At 38.5% G+C, this 22,993-nt stretch overlaps 1 protein-coding gene across 1 annotated transcript; it reads left to right on the top strand.

Moving 5' to 3' along the window:
- The first annotated feature begins 9,146 nt into the window (after positions 1–9,146).
- Positions 9,147–10,293, top strand: LOC149663561 (uncharacterized). Its single transcript, XM_089841958.1, has 5 exons — positions 9,147–9,380; positions 9,429–9,500; positions 9,576–9,698; positions 9,751–9,776; positions 9,891–10,293. The coding sequence occupies exons 1-5, from the start codon at positions 9,147–9,149 to the stop codon at positions 10,291–10,293; spliced, it is 858 nt and encodes a 285-aa protein (XP_089698084.1).
- The last annotated feature ends 12,700 nt before the right edge of the window (positions 10,294–22,993 follow it).

Genomic DNA, 22,993 nt, shown 5'->3' with positions numbered 1-22,993 from the left:
GTGGAAAGGAAATATCCAATGATTTTTAATCGATTCCTCTATTAATTAATATAAAAACATTGAGGATCTTTATAGATAATTTCATGTCAAAATAGGCTAGATTCTCATCGATAATCGCATTGAAATGTAACCCCCCATCACGCCCCTGCCTTGCATTTAATCTAACTTCCCAGTCACGCTGTTCGTCTCGAACCACTTCCACGTATCGTATAATACTGGAATCTCTCACTAAGAATAAGTAATAGAGGAATATTGTAAAAATTACTTCAAGTTGTCAAACCTTTTCATTTTCCCTTTAAAGCTTCACTCAACCCATCCACTTAACACTATACTCAGGTATTCGGTTTTGCTTGTGGAATCGAATCAAGCATGAAAATTGTTCTCCATTTTATTAATTTTAAAATTGAATTATATTTAAAATTTTAACACAGATGACACGATTAAGAAAGCTGTACTTCATATGCTTTCTGATTTGAATACTAAAGTGGAACTGCTCCAAAAAACAATATCTCAAAAATATGATTGCCCTTTTGAGGTCAGTGTGCAAGACTTCCCAACTCTACCCTTAAACTCTGAAGACAGTGTGGAGGAATTTGAACAGTACATTGAAAATTCTCCTGAAAATAGAAGCAAAGCCGTAATTTTATATTCCACAATGGTATTTCGTATGGGTATCTAACTGTAGTTTAACGTTCCAGGTGATAGTTATGTCTAGTTGGGGTGGACGAAAAATTAACGATACGACCAGACGAATTTTGGTGAATAATATATCAACCGAACTTGCTGTTGGTATGAATTGGAATGGAGCCAACGGTAAAATTTCGATGAAAACTCTACACTTACGACGTATTATTATTGGTATTAACAAGAAATATTTTTGAATTTTGTACTTGCATAATTTTCTGAAATTATATCATATCTTTCATATGTATGTGAACATTTAGAAGCTGTAAGAGCAAATCCAAGGACAAAATTTGCTAGAGAGTTTGATATAGAACAGCAAATACAGAGTTGGTTAAGACATTCTGGAGAGAGAGTGGGCAGTAAAAAAATGAACTAAATGAAGTAAGCGCACAACCTGTACCGACAAGACGCTCCTCAGGGAAAGTAGCATCACGAATGCCAAAACGAAGTCATGAAGTTAGGGAACCATCTCTGCAGGACTTGGATAAACGTCAAGAACTTGATGAAAGTCATCATGGCCTAAGAGTGGCAAAGAATCGAGGGCGTCATGAACAAAGAAGTCAAGGGTCAAGTCATCAAAAGCAAACTGCGCAAGGGCGTTACGAGACACAAGCTCTTCATAAAGCTTCGTCCACATTGAACTCGCGTTCGCGTGTTCGCGCCTTCGTCTATTCGCATCTTCGCAACAGATCACGAAAACATTTGCACTTCTGTTCTGATACACGCAAAAAATTTGCTTTTCCCATTCTGAGAGCCTATAAAGTTTGAGCAATCATTGCGCCATCTGCCCTTCTCCATCGACGTTGTCCAAAGAGAAAAACAAAACTAATCGCCCCTGCCTTCCTGTCGTCTGTGATTGGTGCTTTTCTCGCGAAGGCGCGAAATTCTTGGCCTAGTCGCGAGAAATTTGTATCTTCGCTAGGTGTGGACGCAAAGTAGCGAAAACCCAATGTGGACAGTAGCGCGATCTTGCAAACAAGCAAAGCGATGATATGAACTCGCAAAATGTGTCAGTCTGGACAGGCCTTAAAGGAGAAGGAGCGAGGTATCAAGAGCAAACAAGATTAGGGCGTCACGAACAGAAATCCCGTCATGGGCTAGAAAAAAGACGACGTATCGTTGATGACTCTGAAGATTCCGAGTAAACAATGCTCAAGATTTTCGAAATAAATTGATATTAAAAAATTTCGAAATGTATTGTTAACATTTAACAAAAGCTATAATAGTTCCTAAATTCTATAGAATTTGAAAAAACATATGTTTCATTCCATAAAGGATCATAATCGCTATTGTCAATTTTTCATTAAAGTATTTTCCTAAAGCGACTTTGTTAAAAAAAAAATAATAAAATGATATAATTTCGAGAACATATAACTTGAAAGATGCAGAGTTAGTGGAATAGTAAAGAGGCCATGTAGAATCCGCATAACCTGCAATGGGTTGCATTCATACGTTGCCATTTCAAATACTTAGCAATGTTTTATGATTTTGGGTGGATTAGGAAACACCCATAATTTTGCCACTTCTATTGCATTTCTATAGTATTCGAAAGTCTCGGCTTCATTGGTTACCCGCGAGTTCGTTCGCCTGCCGATTTTGTCACCGTTCGCCTGCCGATTTCGTGTCTTTTACCCTGCCAATTTTGTCTCCGTTCGCCTGCTTATTTTGTCTCCGTTCGCCAGCTTATTTTGTCTCCGTTCGCCTGTCGATTTCGTGTCTTTTAACCTGCCGATTTCGTGTCTTTTAAGCTGTCGATGTCGTCTCCGTTCGCCTGCTTATTTTGTCTCCGTTCGCCTGCCGATTTCGTGTCTTTTACCCTGCCAATTTTGTCTCCGTTCGCCTGCTTATTTTGTCTCCGTTCGCCTGTCGATTTCGTGTCTTTTAACCTGCCGATTTCGTGTCTTTTAAGCTGTCGATGTCGTCTCCGTTCGCCAGCCGATTTCGTGTCCTTTAACCTGTCGATGTCGTCTCCGTTCGCCTGCCTATTTCGTGTCCGTTCGCCTGCTTATTTTGTCTCCGTTCGCCTGCCGATTTCGTGTCTTTTAACCTGACGATTTCGTGTCCTTTAACCTGTCGATGTCGTCTCCGTTCGCCTGCCGATTTCGTGTCTTTTAACCTGCCGATTTCGTGTCTTTTAACCTGTCGATGTCGTCTCCGTTCGCCAGCCGATTTCGTGACTTTTAACCTGTCGATGTCGTCTCCGCTCGCCAGCCGATTTCGTGTCTTTTTACCGGTCGATGTCGTCTCCGTTCGCCTGCTTATTTCGTGTCCGTTCGCCTGTTTATTTTGTCTCCGTTCGCCTGCCGATTTCGTGTCTTTTAACCTGCCAATGTCGTCTCCGTTAGGCTGCCAAATTCGTGTCTTTTAACCTTCCCATTTCGTGTCCGTTAGGCTGCAGATTTAGTGTCTTTTGACCTGCCGATTTCGTGACTTTTAACCTGCCTACTTCGTGTCTTTTAACCTGACGATTTCATGTTTTTTAACCTGTCGATTTTGCGTCCGTTAGGCTGCCGATATCGTGTATTTTAACCTGCTGATTTCAAGTATTTTAACCTGCTGATTTCGTGTCTATTAACCTGACGATTTTATCTCCATTAACCTGCGTATTTCATATCCACTCGCCTGCCTATATTGTATCCACTCGTTTGCCTGTTTTGTATCCATATGCTAGCACATATTATGGATTTTAACACGCATATTTTTCGTCTATTCGCTGGCCGATTTTATTCCCGAGTGACTCCAATTTGTCTTTCAGGAGGATAACTATTTAAATTTTGTTGGGTAAATTATATCAAAAGCGCATAGATAACCAGAAAGTGAAGAACGAGAAGCCTAGACCGCAACGTGAAAAATGAGTTCCCCCATAGTCGATTCAAGATTTCCGTCCCCCTTACAGAGCGACGGGAAGAGTTTGTCTTATGCCGCGGCGGAGAGTTACTTTCGCGTAGTTTTACACAAGGTACATGCGTAAGTTGGCTCGAAAGTATAGTTCACTTCTTTCTTTATTTTCATGTCGTCTGCTATAGTTTAATTCCAAGGCTTAATATAATCTAGTCATTTAGGTAGTCGGGAATCGGCACATTTGTCAAAATGACAGATTTGAATTTAGCAAACATTTTAGAAAGCTACGAAAAGGATGACTTTTTTCCTGATTGATAAAGACGGAAAACGTAAAGGTGCAATAGAATGCATGAAAAACAATATCAAAATTCAACTTAACGAAACTTGAAAATTCCACGACGATTGAACCGAAAGAGCGCTAAAGAACAACCGTTAAGCCTAGTTAAGCAGCCGATTTCTAAATAGTATTCCCCACTATCCCCAGGAGCCGCTACCTTCGCGAACTACTTTCCGCTTGTCACGTGACATTAACGATGACCTAATATATCTCTGATTCGATTGGTAGTTGAAAACGAGGCTCACCAACCACCCATTTGTGTCCCCCCTTGCTTCTCATTTTACACGAATACCGTTGCTAAAGACTGGAAAGGTTTAATGTTCTTCACTTTCTGATCTATGCGCTTTTGATTATATATGTTACCTCGGAGAGGTATCGGCCGTCCGGGTTAAGTGCATTTTAATTTCAACCATTTTAAATTGACGTATATAATGGGATAACAGGACACTTATCTGGGCGGACATTTCGCACTGTAGGGTAGGGTCTAAGGACACATATCAGGTAATCCAAAAAGACGTCCCGCGACTTAAAATTCGTACTGTCCCCGCAGTTGATTTTTGTTGCAGGGGTAGTCATCAGTAAAATCTACCCACTATTTATATCATTTTGATGGAAGTTCTTATTACACGCGAGCGACGCCGCGGGTAACAGCTATTTAACAATAAACAAATCAATCAATTAATATTTAAGGAAGTAGTAAACTAGAAGTAAAGTGCTCTAGCATGGGGTAATAGAAAGGTATTATTGTCTATTTTTTCACCGAGGGTTTAAGGCCTATTTTCAAAACGAAATGTGTTTTTCACTGAAATATTTTTTCCTATTTTCAAATAGGCCTAGTAATTAATTTTTAACTAAAATATCTTCCGTCTCCCTATTTAGTCCCGCAAGTACTAGGCCTAAGCCTTTGACACCGCCTCACCACTGTTTATTAAGACAAAAAGTAGGCCACAAAAGGTTTTTGAAAAATTATGTGACCTTAATTTCAAAATAAAATGGTGAATATAAGAGTGAGATTTAATTGAATATTTTAATAAAAAAGGTCCGGAGTTAATCCCCGTAACCCCGCCGCCTCTACATTAAAACCTGCTGCATCTCATTGGTTCTCACGTCAGCGCGTCGCGAATGACGAAAATTACCGTGATATTTTCCGACTAAGGAGAGGCGAAATAGCCCGGCCTTCTTTTACGCTCCCCCCTTGTATTTCGAAAGGGGACTGCAGGACTATGGCGCGCCAATACTTAGACATCTTATAACTTCTCCCTAGTAAACTAGATATCGCTTCTTGATTCTAGTTTGTATGGTTTAAAGTTGAGTAAATTCTTAAGTGTATTTACATTTTTCAAACGAAGTATGTCATCTCAAAACGAAAAGCACAGAGTAATGTTCAACGAGGTTTGTAGCAGCATGCGTAGCAATGTCAAGTCCTGACAGATATGTTATTTTTGGTGATCGAGTAAACAGGGGCCGAGTAGTTAAGGAAAATGCTCAACTTGGGGTAGCGTCTCACTTATAGTTAGAAACTTACTTTGCGCTAAACTTTGGAGGCTCGTAACTCTGGTTCTACTAGAGATACGGGGATGGCCTTTGAGTATGTTATAGTCTATTGTTTTCTTCATCCAACCAAACTAAAAACTTGGGGATCGAGTAAACAGTAGCCGAGTAATTAGACATTGCGCGCTCTTGAACGCTTTTTAAGCTAATTTAGTTGTGAATTTAAACTAACAAGCGTACAAAAAATGGCAGAAGCCGAGACTTCCGGTTGTAAAGCGGGTGAGATAAGCACTATATTTCAGATACATCCATATTCGACCATAGATCGTTTGACTAAGTCTTATTTGGAAACGATACATTGTTCGTACAACTTTCGAAAATCTATTTCGCCCTAGTTTTCCAGGGTTTTTTTTCTTCACGTACAACGTCAGTGTTTTTCTATAGTTGAAGCAACCCCTTCAGAGCAAACTTACTCAACCCTGTCAACACATTTCACCACTGATTTCTCTTCATTTTACTACAAATTCGAAATTTCCAGAGTTTTTCCAGGCTCGTAAGAACCCTGCATATTTTGCCGTCTTCAATTATTCGTTGCTACAAAAGTTGTTAAACCCTATGTCATAGGAAGCGTGGAGGCTGTACACTTTAACAAGCAACGGGAGTAGAAAGATACAAAAGACACGATTCAACAAGACCAAGACCAAGAAAAATTTTAGATACAACGCAAATAAATTGAAACGAGACGTTTAGGGCTTAAAAATGAGTTGAGTACTAGAATTAAGGGTCAAAATTGGTTCGTTCAATGGTAAGGATTAATTGGCCACCGTACCAACGAAATTAAATACATCAATATAAGATGTATTTGTGTTGTGTTTCTATACTAGTTCTAATATCTACACCTAGATGGCCATAGTGCTACCTCTTAGAGAGGTTAGTTATTCCCTCGTTACACTATCATTATAGAGAATCAGTCGCCCCCGGGAAGCGCTCAGTGTCGGAATAAGGAAACACCACGCTCGATCTGAAATAAGAATATAAATTGTTAGCCTTATTAACTAAAGAATAGCTTCAATAAATGAGAATACATTTACGTAAGTTCGTTTAATAGGCTCACTTGTGATAAGTAGCTTTACAAGCCTACAACAATCACAATAACTGGCGACGGAGATTACTGATTTTCCCCACGGTCCACACCCTGTTCTGGCGTCTCAAAATGGCGGCTTCTTCTCTCTCGGTTGTAGAACCTTTCGACTCATCTTCAAGTGATTGGCCCACGTACGTCGAGCGCGTCGAACTTTTTTTCATCGCCCAAGATATCGCTGACGCCAAAAGGTGGCCACGTTTTTAACCTTGTTAGGCCCTAAAACCTATTCGTTAGTACGCAGTCTCACGGCTCCGGTAGCTCCTTCTACGAAGACTTTTGCTGAGCTCAAGACGATTTTAGGCGACCACTTGTGCCCTAAGCCTTTGTTAGTGGCTGAAAGATTTCGGTTTCACCGCTGTCGGCAGTCCTCGTCGCAACCAATTTCGGCTTTCGTCGCGGAACTAAAACACTTATCTGTTCGTTGTGACATTGTTGCCAATTTAGATGATGTTTTACGCGATCAGTTCATCTCGGGTCTCGCTAACGATAGCATCTTGAAGAGACTTTTGTCAGAACGAACTCTTACTTTTCAACAAGCGGTAGATATTGCAGTCTCAATGAACACGGTGGCTAAAGATACCATTGAACTGCACGGTTCGGTTTCCACTCCTACAGTCCATGCCATAAGCACCGGTACGTCTTCGCGACCAGCTTTTCGTCAGTCAACACCTTCGAGGTTTACGACTATAACTCTCCCCATTCTTCTGGATCTCGTCACGGGAGAGGAAAAAGCTCTAACAACCGAAGAATTGCGCGTCATAGATGTGGAGATACTGAACACACTGAGGTAGCGTGCCGTTTCAAACGCCCTAAATGCAATCGCTGTCACAGACATGGCCATATAGCTAGAGTCTGTACAAAAGGGTAACAGAGTTCTAAGCACCACAAGGTTCACTCACTCGATTCCGCACCAAAAGAGACAAACTCTGAGTCGGACGACGAAGAATCTTTCCAGAATAACATTTATTCGTTAAATTCAATCTTCATGGGTGAAGATTCGCCGCTAATGTTGGAGGTATTGGTCAACCAACAACCCTTGTCCATGGAACTAGATACTGGTGCAGCCGTATCGGTTATCTCAAAGACACTCTATGACGAAAAATTTAAACACATTCCCATTCAAGCTACTCGGAAGAAACTTTCGACATATACAAAGGAACCGGTACTGCCAATAGGGGTTATACAAGTTACCGTTAGTTATGAATCACAGGAGATTCAGGACATGCTGTACATTATAGAGGGAAATAACACACCTCTGTTTGGACGTAGTTGGCTCAACAAACTCAAATTAAACTGGAAGAAATTGCTCTCTTCCCGAGGAAGGATTTCCAAATTATCCTCTGGAGACTACGAGAAGGAATTAGACGACATTCTTGAAAAGCACAAAGAAGTTTTTGGCCCTACGATTGGTAAACTAACGTCATTTAAAGTACACCTGCACCTAAGGGAGGGTGTTACTCCGAAGTTTTGTAAAGCACGCGCCGTAGCATACGCTCTACGCCTTCAAGTAGATCTCGAATTGGAAAGACTGGAACGCGAAAATATAATTACTCCAGTTGAATTCAGTGATTGGGCTACTCCGGTGGTTCCAATAGTTAAACCAAATGGCTCAATTCGCCTATGCGGCGATTATAAAGTAACGGTAAATCCCTCGATACAAGTAGAACACCATCCGATGCCACGGATAGAAGAATTGTTTGACCAGTTGTCACATGGAAAAAGGTACACAGAAATAGACCTCAGCGAAGCTTTCATGCAGATTCAAGTTGACGAAGCTACTAGTAAACTCCTTACGATTAACACCTCTAAAGAACTTTATAAAGTAAATAGACTAGCATACAGTATCGCTAAATCACCGACCATTTTTCAAAAAGCATTGGAACAGGTCCTTTCTGGTCTTGACTCTACCAGTAACTTTCAAGACAATATCTTAGTTACAGGCAAAACGGACGAAGAGCATCTCTTGAATTTAAACAAAGTTCTTACTCGTCTGGCGGATCGAAGTTTAAAAGTGAGAAAGGATAAGTGTAATTTCTTTAAAGACTCATTAGAATGTCTCGGACATATCATTGATACCTCGGGTCTACACCCTACGCCTAAGAAGCTTTCTGCGATTTTAATCGCACCCCCTCCGATAAACGTTTCGCAGCTACGTTCCTTCATTGGACTAGTCAACTACTACGGAAAATTTACCCACAACATTAGTCTAAAGCTGTATCCGTTACATCAACTACTTCACAAAGATACCCCTTGGGAATGGTCTCTAGAATGCCACAAAGCTTTTGAAGAAATCAAGAACGACCTATCTTCGGACCGCGTATTAGTAAATTATCACCCGCTCTGGCCATTAATCTTATCGTGCGACGCGTCACCCTACGGAGTAGGGGTGGTTTTAGCTCACGTCATGCCGAATGGCGATGAACGCCCAATTGCATATGCTTCACGAACAATGACTAAAACTGAACAGAATTACGCGCACGTTGAAAAGGAGGCGCTCTCTATCATTTCCGGCATAAAAAAAAAATTAATTCGTACCTCTACGGACGCCATTTCACCCTTTTTACCGACCAACGTCCTTTGACGCGAATCTTCGGTCACAATACGGGTCTTCCGGTTTTGGCGACTTCTCGCATCCAGCGCTGGGCGGTCATGCTCGCCGCTCACGACTATACTATCAAGTATAAACCGGGTAATTCACACGGAAACGCGGACGCGCTCTCACGACTATCGCTCGCTATCACCGTACCAAACAAAGAAGATGGCGCCGAAGTGGTCCAACTGAACCACTTAAATTGTTTACCTATCACGAGCTCCGTCATAGCCTCTGCTACTCGCCATGATCCTCTGCTGGAATTTACCGTCCAGGGTTGGCCAAATTCCGTTGCAAAGAATTGGAATGACGATCTCAAGTTTTATTACGCTCGAAATTAGGATCTGACAGCCACTCAAGGTTGTTTGATGAGGGGAATGAGGGTAGTCATACCGACCAAATGTCGTACTAAGGTATTGGACGAGTTACATCAAAATCATCCCGGTATAGTAAACATGAAGGCTATCGCTCGCAGTTTTGTTTACTAGAAGGGGATAGACAAGGACTTGGAATCAACGGTCAAGTCTTGTTCAGTATATCAAACACTTAGTAAAAACCTGATAAAAGGAACCTTACACCCCTGGATTCATGCGGACAGACCACTACAGAGGGTACATATGGATTATGCAGGTCCATTCAAAAATCACATGTTCTTCGTTGCAGTGGATGCATACTCCAAATGGCCCGAAGTATACATCTCAAAAACATCAACAACAGAACAAACTATAGAATCTCTTACTAACTTTTTATCACGTTTTGGACTGGCAGAATGTTTAGTAAGTGAATGGAACGTGTTTCAACAGTTCTGAATTCGCAAACTTAACGGCTAATAACGGAATTCGACACGTTTATTCGGCTCCATTTCATCCCGCAACAAACGAACAAGCAGAAAGATTTGTACAAACCCTGAAACGTAATCTGAAACACTCGTCTACAGCTACCTCCATCCAACAACAACTAGATGAATTCCTTTTGACTTATCGTAACACTCCACATGCTTCAACGGGAGAAATCCCGGCGAATATGTTCTTAAAACGCACTCCAAGAACTAGACTAACTCTAATAAAACTAGACATTAACGCTACGGTCAGGAAAAATCAAACTTCTCAAGTCTTAAGAAGAAGTACCGTAAACAACAAAACTTTCGACATAGGGGACAGAGTCTACGCACAGCTAAGCCTAGTTGGATACCCACAACAGTATTAAAGAGAACAGGAGCAACTTCTTACCATATCGAAACTCCAAATAAGGTAATTTGAAAACGTCACCAAGATCAACTCTTAACCAGATCCCAGTCAAGATGCCAATCGAGAAACATTACCTCACACCGGTGAAAATCCCACCAAAGAGGCTAGTCCAGTGTAGCATGGATGCCAGATCCTTGAAGCTTCCGCTCCTTGGATCTGGCAGGGCTCTTGCCTCCATGCTACATGTTCCTCCTCCCTTTTCTTACTGCGATATTTTGCAACTAGAGTTTAGTTACGGTTGGCTTCGATCGAGAGTAGTTCTCTCTTTTTTTGATTAAAGTTCTCCTAAGACGGAGTTTTGTATTAACGAAGTTAAGTTGCGGGATCGTTATCCCTTAGTTATTTTTACATCAATAAAGTCAAGAAGAACTGTCTTCAGTTTTTTGGATATTACATTGTAAGTTGTCTTTGATTCATTTTTATGGCCCTCGGGAGAATCTCCCTATTTAGTAAATTTCTATTGAGGGTTACATAAATGGCGCCAAAACAGGGACTCGACTCGATATGACTAGGCCTTAAGCCTTTGTCAGTCCCGTAGAAAAACTGTTTATCATTGTCGGTATATCCGCCGCCACGTGGAGTTAAGCCTAGGCTTCCACATTGATAAATAATTAAAGATAACTAAATTTAATCTTAATTAATCATGACAAATTTAAATAATAAATTAAAAATAAAATTATCTTTATATTTCTGTATTGAATTGAGATAACTTACTTGTTTATTTTGTATAAACTTAACTGGTTTAACTATTTTGATTATTGTAAAACTTAACTTAAGTAAATAATGGCCTATTCCGACAACAAACAACAATGGAGGTCGCTTCGAACATCTGAGGATGAGGAGGATGATTCTACGTTGCATAAAGGGGAAGATCATACAAAGGAAGATCTGTTTGCCTCTGCGGGGGATGATGGCGACACGCTAGCACCGCCAGAAACAGATGATCCTTTGGAGAATTTTAACCGGATTCTTCGTTTTGAAGAAGAGAAGAACGAAGAAGATACTGATACGAGAAAGGGGACTGCAGCCTCTTCAGTATTGGGATTTTCTCCCTATCAACTATTCCCTCATATGAGCATTCCCGCTCCCAAGGGAAGTTCAACTCCCTCAAATTTCCCTCCTCAAACTGGGATTGATTCCCTTGTTCCGCCTAAATCTGCGTCAAAAAACGTTAGGCCTAAAGTTAGTTTTGCTAACACTTTACCTACTCCTAGAGTTAAAACAACCGGAACTCAAATGTCTCCGTCTCGACAAATCCCTCAATTCGGACCAGATACTACCGATGAGGAATTAAGATCCTTTATATTACCTTTACTCCAAACTTTGGCAGATAATTCTACAACACAGGCTAATGCTGAAGCCCAAAATGTAGCAATAAATAAAGCTATAGCTACTAGTTTGGATAAATTAGTTGGGGATCTACCGACAATAAATAGAAGTACAATTCCTCAGTCCCTATTGAACCTCCGGAAAGGTTAGCGTTTATGGGATCTTCTAGCGATAATGCCTTAGAGTTTTTAGCTGCTTTTGAGGAATATGCTAAATTTCATAAGCTATCGAATGAAGATAGGTTAGCGGCATTGCCTCTCCTTTTACGAGGGCATGCTTTGTATTGGTACCGGGATTTAATCCGTCAGTATGACGATATTTGTAATTCAAACCCTGCTCATCCTCATTTAGCTTGGAAGACATTTAAAGGGCACTTTAAGGCTCAGTTTAGAGACTCTGAAGCTGATTCTAAACTTAAAATAGAGATACCCCATAGGAATCAGAAAGATGAGGAATCTGTAGAGTATTTTTTCGGGGAAGTTATGAAGTTAAATTTAGGGATGACCCATCCTCTTTCCGAAAACGAGTTAGTTCATATTATTAAGAGCAATTTAAATGATGAACTAAGAACTGATCTCCATTTCTTGAAATTTACTACAATGGAACAATTAAGGAATTCCTGTAAAACAATTGAGAAGGATATCGAAGTTAGGAAAAAGAATACTGAAAAAAGGGAAAAGAGGAAATCTGCCCCTAAAACTAAGACCATAACCAAGGCTGTATCATCTTTCCCTGCAAACTGGGGCTCCGAACATAGTCATTGTTCCCCTGGGCAGTGTCAAAGTCCTTCTAAACCTCATACTTCTCCTTCACATCCTAAATGGGAATATCCCTTACAACCTTTAGACTCTAGAGCCAAAGCTAAAGCTAACTACTCCTATAGAGGTCAAAGATCCTATAATAGATATAATAATCAGAGATCAAAATCTCCTGGTGGTCAATTGGCCTTGTCCTACCCATCTACACGTACTATCACGTGTTTCAATTGTCAGAAACCAGGTCATCTGGCACCTGACTGTCCGGATAAAAAGATTAGCAAGTCGGGGGAAGCCCAGACGGGAGAGGTCCCTCTCCCGGAGCCCAGTAATTAACCCTATCAATACGCTTGTCGCGTTCCTCCTGAGGATTGAATCCGTTAGAAAAGGTTCAGTTTATAAAAGGGTCACCGTTCCCGTTACTTTTGAACACGCGACCGTTCACGCTAAGTTAGATAGTGGGGCTGATGCTTCTTTTATTTGTCTAGATCAATGGCAAAATATTTGTAAATTTAGAAACTCTTCAGAATTACCTGAAGATGAACAATTAGATTGTGTAGTTTGGGGCGACGGCCGTTATACTTTTGCAACAGGTTCTCAAGAACTAGAGTTTACTCTTAAGTCAAACAAAAGTGAGAAACAATTTCACTTTAAATTCTACATAATTCATTCCCTCAATAGTGACTTTATATTGAGACAAGATTTCTTTGAAGAAAACAGGGTCAAGTTAGATTTTGAATTGTCACAATGTCTAGTGGATAACTTAAAGATCCCTTTTTCAATTCCATATGAAAAGATCCAATAGATAAGGAGATTGTGAATAGTATTAGGGAAGTGGTTTCCGTAGCCCCTATTTCTGATGAACGTCATCAATTAGAAACCCTTTTATTGAAATTTCCTGAGTTGTTTTCGGATAAAGTCGGAAGAACAGGACTAACGTTAAGTTAAATTTTTTTTGGTCTTTTACACTAAATTAAGATTTTAATTTTGTTCTTTAATTTAAATATTTTTGTTTTTTCCACAATATTTTACTATTTAATTTTATTCTTTAATACTTTTATTTCACTTTTTTGTTATTTTAAAACATTTCATCTTAAAAATAAACTAAGTTGAATTTTGCCAATTTGTCCACAATTTATTGTGCTGACAACCGAAGTTGTATCGCTTAATTACCTCTACGAGTGGCTATGTCACGGAGAGGTTCTGTAACGATCGTGTGTGTTTGTCACTCTGGGTGAGTTTTCCAAGAGATCTAGCTAATTATTATGTCCAATCACGATGGTCAAAGCCGTAATTCTGTAATTAACTAAAATTAACATACTTAAACTTAATTGTTTTGATCAAACTGACTGATAGCACACCCTGAATACTTAATTGTTAATTTAAGATAATTCCGAAAAGTAACTTCGCTGTAGTTTTTAAGTTAGCGGTGGGGAAAAAATCACGAAAAACCCCATGTTATTCTCCATAGGAAATTTAGCAAAAGCATGTGAATTTTACTTTAACCTTACAAAACGGTATCAAGTCATATCTACAAGGGCCTACCGGCCCTGTAGAATAATCCTTATCTTCAAAATGAATTGAACCAATGAGTCTGCTTTTCTTAACTCTTTCTGTATCGATTTTAGCCAAGTTTGCCTATTTTTTACTATCAAGATTATTCGGAAACGTGTGAAATGAAACATTGTTGGATTTTAAACTTGAGCTTTTACATCGAGGTACAGCACAGTGATGAACCATGTTGCCTATGTCACGTCTTGAACATTTAAGCTCCTCAATAAACAATAAACAATAAATATAATAATATACCAAAAATTATAGTTTTTCGAGTTATGACGTTTTGGCTAAATGATGAAGCTGAAAAACGAGAGTACATTTTAAAAACTTTTTTCATTTGCATTTTATAAATATAATTAATATTTACCGTCAAATAAGTTACATACCTCAACTTTTCAATAATTTTTCCCATAAGAAATTATTTCTGTCACGTTTTATCTCATTAAAACGTTTAACACTAACGGAAATTCACGGAATTGTAATTTTCCACACTGTAGGAGCAGATTCACGACTTAAGCAGACGACGACACTGTGCTTTCCCACCGAATCCACTTTGTTAACCCTAACTTCCGGCGATAGGGAATGAAGTGGATTAAATATTCCAATCCTAACTTGAAAACGGTGAGCTCCACAGCCCTGAGAACCCACAATTCTTCAGTTCAAAAACCAATTTGGAAGGCCATAAATAGTAAATAATATTTTATTGTTCTTTTTCTTATTAATTTTCATAATAAATAATGATATTAGTTGGTAAATACATTTTTGTAGCATAGAGCCCCTTACAGAAATAAATTTCTTGTCTTGGACTATTAAGTAATGAATTTTAATAACCAGACACTAAAGTTTTGGTTAAGTTAGTCTTGGGAAGCTTAGGTTATGTTGTTATCATCTACAACTTTGCTATGACTCTTTGTTTTGGAACTCGTACAAACATCTCAAGTTATTTTGACCAAGTATTTCTTCCCTTCCATGTATGGACTAAGTGTACGCAAATAAAATACCTGTTTTAATAGTTCCCTTGATTGGCGTTGTTCAATGTCTCGTAACTTTGTTCATCTACGTTCATAACTGTATCTTCATCACTGGATGGATTGTCGTACACAAAGGAGCTTAATATACTTCGAGGAACATTAAGCCGACTTAGAGCAGCGCCTACGCTCATATGACTATCAGGAACGCTTATTTAACTTTCGGACCGCTTATTTAACACTCAGGACCGCTTATTTGACATTCAGGACCGCTTATTTGACATTCAGGACCGCTTATTTGACATTCAGGACCGCTTATTTTACACCCAGGACCGTTTATTTGACTTTCAGGACCGCTTATGTGACTTTTGAAAACGCTTGCTTGACTGAGTGTCGCTTTTTAAACGAGTTCCTTGAATTGGAGTAGCTGTTAATAAACCAGTTTCTTGACTATAAGAAGCAGAATGTTCACGGTGAGAATTTGGATGTTGACGTTCTATGCCTTCAAGAGTTATCTTTCTTATAGTTTCACGGTTCGGACCAGTAGATGTGACATCACGTGTATATGGTAGTTGGGAACCTCCTCTACTTTTAGAAACCTCATTTGGACAATTATATTTCAAGTGGCAAAAACCATCACGTTGGGCTGTCATATGCGATAATTTTCGAGTTCTGAAATGAATGTTTGCTTCACATCCAAACAATGTAATTGTTCCCAACGAACGACTTGTATCTTCAGATGTTATTAACACTTTATGTTTATGAAATATTTAGTTATCGATTCGGAGATCCACTAGTGGTGTCCCAATCCAAACGGTCACATCTTCTACGGATTTGATTGATTAGTTTAAACGTTGTAATGGTGCTATACTCAACGTTCCCCAAACGATTTGTGAAAATCTAGAATAATAACGATCGGTGCGGACAGTACTGTCACACACTGGTTTTTAGCTTCCTTCATACAATCTGACCAGATATGGAGGTTTTGCCATTCTATGGGGAATGGAAAAATTATTAAATAAATATAAGAGATAAAACATTAAGATTTTAAAGTTGTTGAGCTGGTTTTAAATTGAGCACACACTAATAACTATGTTAGAAAGTGTTTTCAAGGCGTGGATGGCCGTTTAAGGCTTAACACAAATTTATCAATCCCACTTGTTAAGTTAAAGTAATTGGAACTTTCGTGTAAGTGAATGATCCTGTTCAGTTTCGGGAAAAAAGAGATGGAAAAACGTTATTCCTTCTTTAGAAGACGATTGTGTAAGACTGATTACCATAAATTGTTTATGTGACAAGATAAGTTTTATTAAGAGGTAGAAATATATGTTTTCAGCATAAATAGCACTGTCATGGACAGTTAGCACCCATGGATCATTGATAACAATTACACCAGGAGGCCGGGCTACCTGGAGGTCAGAAAGCCGCGTTTGCTTTTGTGCTTTAGATATCCGGAACTTCTGGTGTAAATTGTATGAATCCTCCATGAATGTAAACTATGTATTGATCCATAAGAGTCGGACAAGTCTAAGTAGGCCTAACGCTTTTGAAAGAACATGCCTTAATATCAAAGCCATAAATGAAGAAAACTGGGAGTCTCGACCATAATTCTGATTCTTGACTCCGCTACTTGATGGTGAATTCCGTATTTGATGGTAACTTTGGCTCTTGACGGTAACTTTCGTTGTTGATTATAATTTCAATCCTTCATGGAAGCCCTGGTAATTGACATCAACTCCAGTACAAGACCCCAACTCTGGTTCTTGGCAGTGAATCTGGTGCTTGATCGTTACCCCTTGGGAGATCAGGAGAACCATAGAAATGATGGCTGAAATCAAACGTTTGTATTATATCAAATGCACAATCGTCCTCTTAAAAGTATAGTTAGATATTTATAAATAATAGCATTCAAATTTGTTTATATTGACGCAACTGTCGCAATAAATAAAAAACAAAACGGAATGGAAACAATAAGAATTTTTAACAAAAGGGAAGCGTTTAACTTGACTCACTCCACAAGAGAATGATAGTTGAGAAGATAAATATAATCGTCTCAAAACACCTCGCTGTAGGCCAACTCCAAGGGGGTCTCGATCGCTACTCGGTTTGAAAGAAATTTTGCAAGTCGATAAAGCGTCGTCTGCTTAAGCACGCGTTACGTCACCCAGATGAGATTTGAAGAAGGCGGGTTATTGTTTACCCCATTCCGCTCGTATATTAGGAGCTTAATTATAATAAAGTTAAGTTTAAAGGCAACAATAATTATTCACAATGTAATTGGGAATATAGTATTTGTTGTTAAATAAACGTTTTTGTTGTTAAATAAAAGTTTATCTAATGAAAATAAAATTCGCTGCTTAGGTAGCAAAATAGTTTTTACCTCTCCGAGTGACGTATGTCACGGAGAGGTTCTAATTTCGACGTATCTGTGTGTCTGTGTGTGTGTCTGTCTGTCCGTTGTTACACCCACGTGACCGCGTTCGCAGTTTGCAAATCGGAGCAAACGTGTATTCAACTTCCAGACCGCATTTACAGTCCCGGAAATTGTATTCCACTTACAGGCTATTACTCCATTGCCTGTCTAACAACTCTGTTCATTTGTGCACCCCACATGGACACCAGTCTGAACTTACTAGCTTCTAAACACCACCATCTTCTAGTCTTTCGCCCATTCCACATGGACACCAGTCTGTACAACTGGCTTCTAAACACCACCACCTTTTCGTCTTTGTCCATTCCACATGGACACCAGTCTGTACACCTGGCTTCTAACACCACCACCTTATCGTCTTTGTCCATTCCACATGGACACCAGTCTGTACTTACTGGCTTCTAAACACCACCATCTTCTATTCTTTGTCCATCACACATGGACACCAGTCTGTACACCTGGCTTCTAACACCATCATCATCCTTAAGTTTAAGACATACGCGGCGATCGGCTAGGGTTACGAGAAACGTCTAGCCTTCCATTGACGGGGTCTTCCGCCAAGGTTCACGCAATTGCGATGTTCTTATCCATAGCTGCGATTCGAAACCCTTATATACTACCTATTTGAGTAAGGCGAAGCAACTGGCGTATGCTTCATTTCAAACGCCAATATTATTCAAGTCTCTCAAGAATGTTTAATTGTTCTTTTTTAAAGCGATGTAACGTTCAATAAGGCGAATAACTAACGAAGAAAATATTAAATATTAATTACATTTATTTTAATATTTAAGATAATCTTGTTTCTCAATTCAAAATTAATACGGAAAGAGTTAAAAAGCAGTCTATGTTTTTGTATGTGTGTGTCCGTCCGTTGTTACACTAGTGCGCTGCGTTAGAAGTTCGTTTTCTTTTGATGTGTAAAGAAATCCTACAGTACCATAATATTCCCTTTATCCTTAATATAAAGTGAATATGTGGAAATATGTTTCGTAATTATGATGCATTTAGTACTTTTGTAGCTTTAAAGCTCTGTTTCATTTTGATATTCCAAAGATTTTTTTAATATTATTATTTGAAATGGCTGTTTACATATTACTTAAGCTATACTACATCTGTATATAGAATAATCCTTGGTTTAGTGATTTCATGAAGAAAGCTAAGATCTAAACTCCAGCGGGTATATCTAGTATTACCCGCAATAGGCTTAGTGAAATAAAGAGTAAATAATTGAGGCCTGAGGTGAAGTAAACTTTGTGTTTTGATTTTCGTGTCTGAAATGAAGAAACATCAACGGTTCAGAGTGAGCCGAAAGTTAAATACACTCTTAAATAATCAGGTTAAGATTTTATAATAGAAGAAAAGGTCATGGTGACAATTAGATTAGTAGGGCTAAGCTACAGAGTTTTTATTCTCTTTAAGGTGCGCATAGACTATCAGTGCGTCTAGCTACAATTTAGCTTTAGTATTATTTAACGTTGACACTCATGTTGGGAAACTAAGAATATTGTTGAGGTGAGGCGAGACGGTAGTGTTTACACTGCTAACCAGTTGTGAATGTAGCTGTCAGAATATAGGGTAAACAGCTGAAGCGTAGGTTTCATTTCCTGTTCTTTTTGCCATTGAATGATTTCCATGTGTCCAAGATTTATCCTTATTGGATGTAAAATGTCGTCTGCTTTACTGTATATTCGCTATGCTTGGAATACTGCTTCAATATTTCGAAAATTTTTACTTCAAAAAAGTGAAATAATTCCATATCTAGGTAAATAACTTTGTAGTAGTAGACCTCTTGACTCGGAGAGGTAATATTTTGGTTTTCCCTACTTGTAATATTTATTTTTTCGTTCATAACATTTTTATGAAAATAAAATAACACATTAAGTACAGAACATTTTCGTTTTTTGGCATTTCGCTTAATTGCATCAGCTTCTATGGTAGACTGGATTAGGAACTTAATACTTAAGAGAATTCCCATTTTAACAAACCCTCTAATTACATTTCTCGAATAGGTTAGGTATACAGATGCTATTTTTTCTGTTACTTTTTTTAACTAAATTCCCTTCTCATTTGATATGGAAGGTTTTTCTTCGCCAGCCCTTTTATGGCACTCAATAAATATACTTTCAAAATATTTAACATCATCAAGAAATTTTTGATAACTGACTGGCCCACGATGGTAATGTATACGAATGATCAAATTTAGATTCCTTAACGGCTTGTAAATTTAAGGATACTTGTCACAATATTTTTTGACTAACCATCCAGCAAGACATCCATACCCTCTTGTTCCTGTACGCTAAAATCGTAAAGTTCCGTTTCTAGAAGAATTTTATTTACATTTTCTTTTACATTGCAAGGAATTTTCTTCGGTGACGGGGTATTCATTTTATTAGAAATATAAAAAGGTGAGAGCTTCGAAGGAGTGACGCAAGATAAATTTTTGGCATTAGACTTACTATTTTTCAGTGGACTTCTCAATGGTGGATTGCTTAATCTAATTGTTCATTGTCTTCGTTATTTAAAAAAAAACACTTCTTCTTTGCCGGAGTCAAACTCAATTTCATCAAAAGTAATTTCCATTTATTTTGAAAACATTACTTATGAAATACTTATCTGCACTTTGAGATTCAGTGTTAACATTTTTTGGGTTATTCCTGTATTTCTTCCGAGAATGATCATTTTAATACGAGCTAAAGCGCTAAAAGGGGTTGGTTGATCATCCAAACCACCCCTAGTTCGAAGCTGGAAAAAAAAATTCTCCAGCAGTCCTGATTTAGACGATGCCATACTTATTGTGAAGGTCTTAATATAAGCTTTGGAGAGATTTATTCGAGATTATAATTCCTTTTTGGAAAAGCTGTAGGCTTTGAAGAGGATTGCCTTTCTTGCCATAACATTTTAGCGACTGTACCATACTGGTCATGTTATCTAATTTTTTCGAATGTTGGCTATGATTGATTCCGTAGCCACTTTTCCTTCCATCGTTCTTGGTGTAACTATTCATGGTATCAAAGCATTCGTCAACTGTATGAATAAATTCGGACGTAGCAAGATATGATTCCTCATTGTCAGACATGGGTGAAATTCGATTTATTGATGTAGCTACAGTGTTTGACAGCAACTCTGCTGCCATGCGTACATTCTGGCGTTGCGTTTTCACACATTCCAAATGAAGTCTCGTAATTTTATGACACGATTTTAGCTCTCCTTGATCGTGATTAAAAAGTGATATCACCGGGTCTTTAGTAATTTTGATATTGTTTAAAAGAAAGCCTGTGTCCAAGAACCAGTTTCTAATAAGTTTTAACGCTTGTGGGACATCAGCAAAACAATATACTTTTTCTTCCGGCAATGAAGGGTTAGGAAACCAAGTTTGGTTTACGTTAAGTTCCCGCCAAAGACTCATATTTCCACCACCCATTTCATTAACGCATGCCAATACTTTGAAACCAGCCTCATGAAGCTCAGTAATCGCAGTCGATAATATTGCCTTTGTCATTTTTTGATCAAATTCCAAGTATATTGGTTGCTTCCAATTGGAAAACCAACCACGAACCATAATAATTTGAAGGCTCTTATGTCTTCCTAAGACTTGATCCTCCTTAACATCATACTCGTACAATGACCTTACATTGACTACATCAAATGATATCACAGCTAGCTTATCTATTTGTGGCAGCTCCTTACCAGTGGCTTTCATCACCATTAAAACATCACGTATTAGGCCCTTTCTGAGATCAATCTTGGATGCGTAGTTTTGTAGAGTTGAAATTCCAGGTAGTGGATTATGTTTCTTATCACGTAAGTACATGTAGGCTCTTTTACTAAGGTAACGAAGGGCGAATGCACTTGCTATATCTTCTTTGTCCCAATTCACTCGTTTATTTATTTTGCAGTCGGTTGGTCAAGCCGTTTTTGTAAGACTATAAGTTGTTTTGAAAGAGTTTGTGCTTCCGCTTAATTTTCCAATTTGGTGTTTTCTCTTTCAGTTTTTTCTAGACATTCCTGTATATCACATTCGCATCCACGCTGAGTACATTTCTTACGATATAATGAAGCGTTAACTATCACAGAAACACATTCACTTATTTCACTAGGAACTTTCTCTTGAGTATCACTTTGAATTTCAATCATGGACGGACTAGGAACTTTTAAATCGTCTTGACTAGCAGTCTTGTGACTAGTTTCGTTTACATTTTCTACTCTTAATGCCGAAATATCAAGACCAGAATCATCTTCTCTTGAAGTACTTGATTCAATTAATTCATTAACAAGCTTTTTGCGGTTTCTTTTTCTAGAACGAGAAAGTCTTCCTTCTGATATTTTTGAGCAGTTAGATGCCGGTGAAAGGAGATTCAATGATGGGATTGCATTTTCATTCAAACGTTTCTTTGAAGGTATGTTTAATAGTTCCGCTTTGAGATCTCTCAAGTAGTCTTCATTTGTAAAATGGTCAGAACATACTCTTGCATAATTCGGGTTGACTGTATCTTTGCCACATTTTTTAGCCCATATTCTTCTTATTTTCTTATCTTTTGGAAATGTAAAGTATGCTACGGGGCTATCTTTATTTTTGCACGTTACTCGGTACCGATTTTCACAGCCTAAAATAGCGCATCTCATTCCTCCAACTGGCATCTTTAATGTAGACGATTTACCTACCAAACCATAATTAAAATGAAAATTGGAACCTTGGCTTAAAATCAAACTCAGAAAGGCCTCATGCCTTTTCATTTTTTCAATCAAAATAGTAGTAAGCCTTGCCAAGTGTTTAATAATAACATGCAATAGTTTCCTTCAATAATTATTATTTAGTGAAACTAGGTTAATAAGTTAAATGGCTTTCTAACCTCAGTGTAAAGGAGTTATTTTTATAGATGAAACCACCGAAATTAAAGTAATTTGGCCCATTTCGCTTCTAAGTTGCAACTTTAGCTCTCCTTGCAAGATGACCGTTTCAATCTCTCGTCCATATTTGTTTTTACTTTTGACTGGAGCCCGCAACGCCGACTAGTATTATTTTATAATAACGCGGTAAATTTAAAATTTGAAAATTCTGTTTCTTATTTGTTGTTTTGGTTTAAAACGCAGCATAAAAAGCCTTTCCTATAGCTTTCGCCATACTATTTTATTAGAAATCTCATCTGGGTGACGTCACGGAGACCTCCTCGAGACCAGCCAATAGACGAGTTGTATTTTCGAAGGAAAAATTGCTCGATCGAGGCAACCTATACTGCTATTTTGTTCTTTAGGAACCTTGGCCCTCGCCCTCGTTTGTGTGTGTGTGTGAGCGCGCGCATTGTAACTTCGCGTGACCCATTAAAATGGCGTCGTTATACCAAGAATTCTCTTCAATTTTATGGACAATTAATTGAATAATTATCTACGTTTATGCTTTTCTCTTTACGAACTTTGACCTCGCCCTCGCCTCATGTGTGCGCGTGCGCATTGTTACGTCGCGTGACCCACTAAAATGGCGCCGTTATACTAAGCATTCGCTTCTCCAATTTTATGGATAATTAATCGTTTATATTTATCTACAGAATTAGGGTAAAGTTTAATTGCCGGTTTAATCATTTACTTGGATATCTTTCCGAACAGGGTCTTATTTATCTAAGT

Source organism: Phalangium opilio, unplaced genomic scaffold, assembly GCF_054372755.1.
Source record: "Phalangium opilio isolate 3A_F unplaced genomic scaffold, DU_Popi_V2 ptg000061l_1, whole genome shotgun sequence".
NCBI classification, from domain to species: domain Eukaryota; kingdom Metazoa; phylum Arthropoda; class Arachnida; order Opiliones; family Phalangiidae; genus Phalangium; species Phalangium opilio.
The sequence above is the reverse complement of the archived record's forward strand: the minus strand, read 5'-3'. Positions and strand labels throughout refer to the sequence as shown.

Bases quoted from the DNA above. Each gene is read 5' to 3' on its own strand.
- LOC149663561 (XM_089841958.1), top strand. From the start codon at position 9,147: ATGCTCGCCGCTCACGACTATACTATCAAGTATAAACCGGGTAATTCA. The intron at 9,381-9,428 runs GCAAAGAATTGG...GCTCGAAATTAG, and splicing joins AGGGTTGGCCAAATTCCGTT to GATCTGACAGCCACTCAAGG. The intron at 9,699-9,750 runs GTACATATGGAT...TCTTCGTTGCAG, and splicing joins CGGACAGACCACTACAGAGG to TGGATGCATACTCCAAATGG.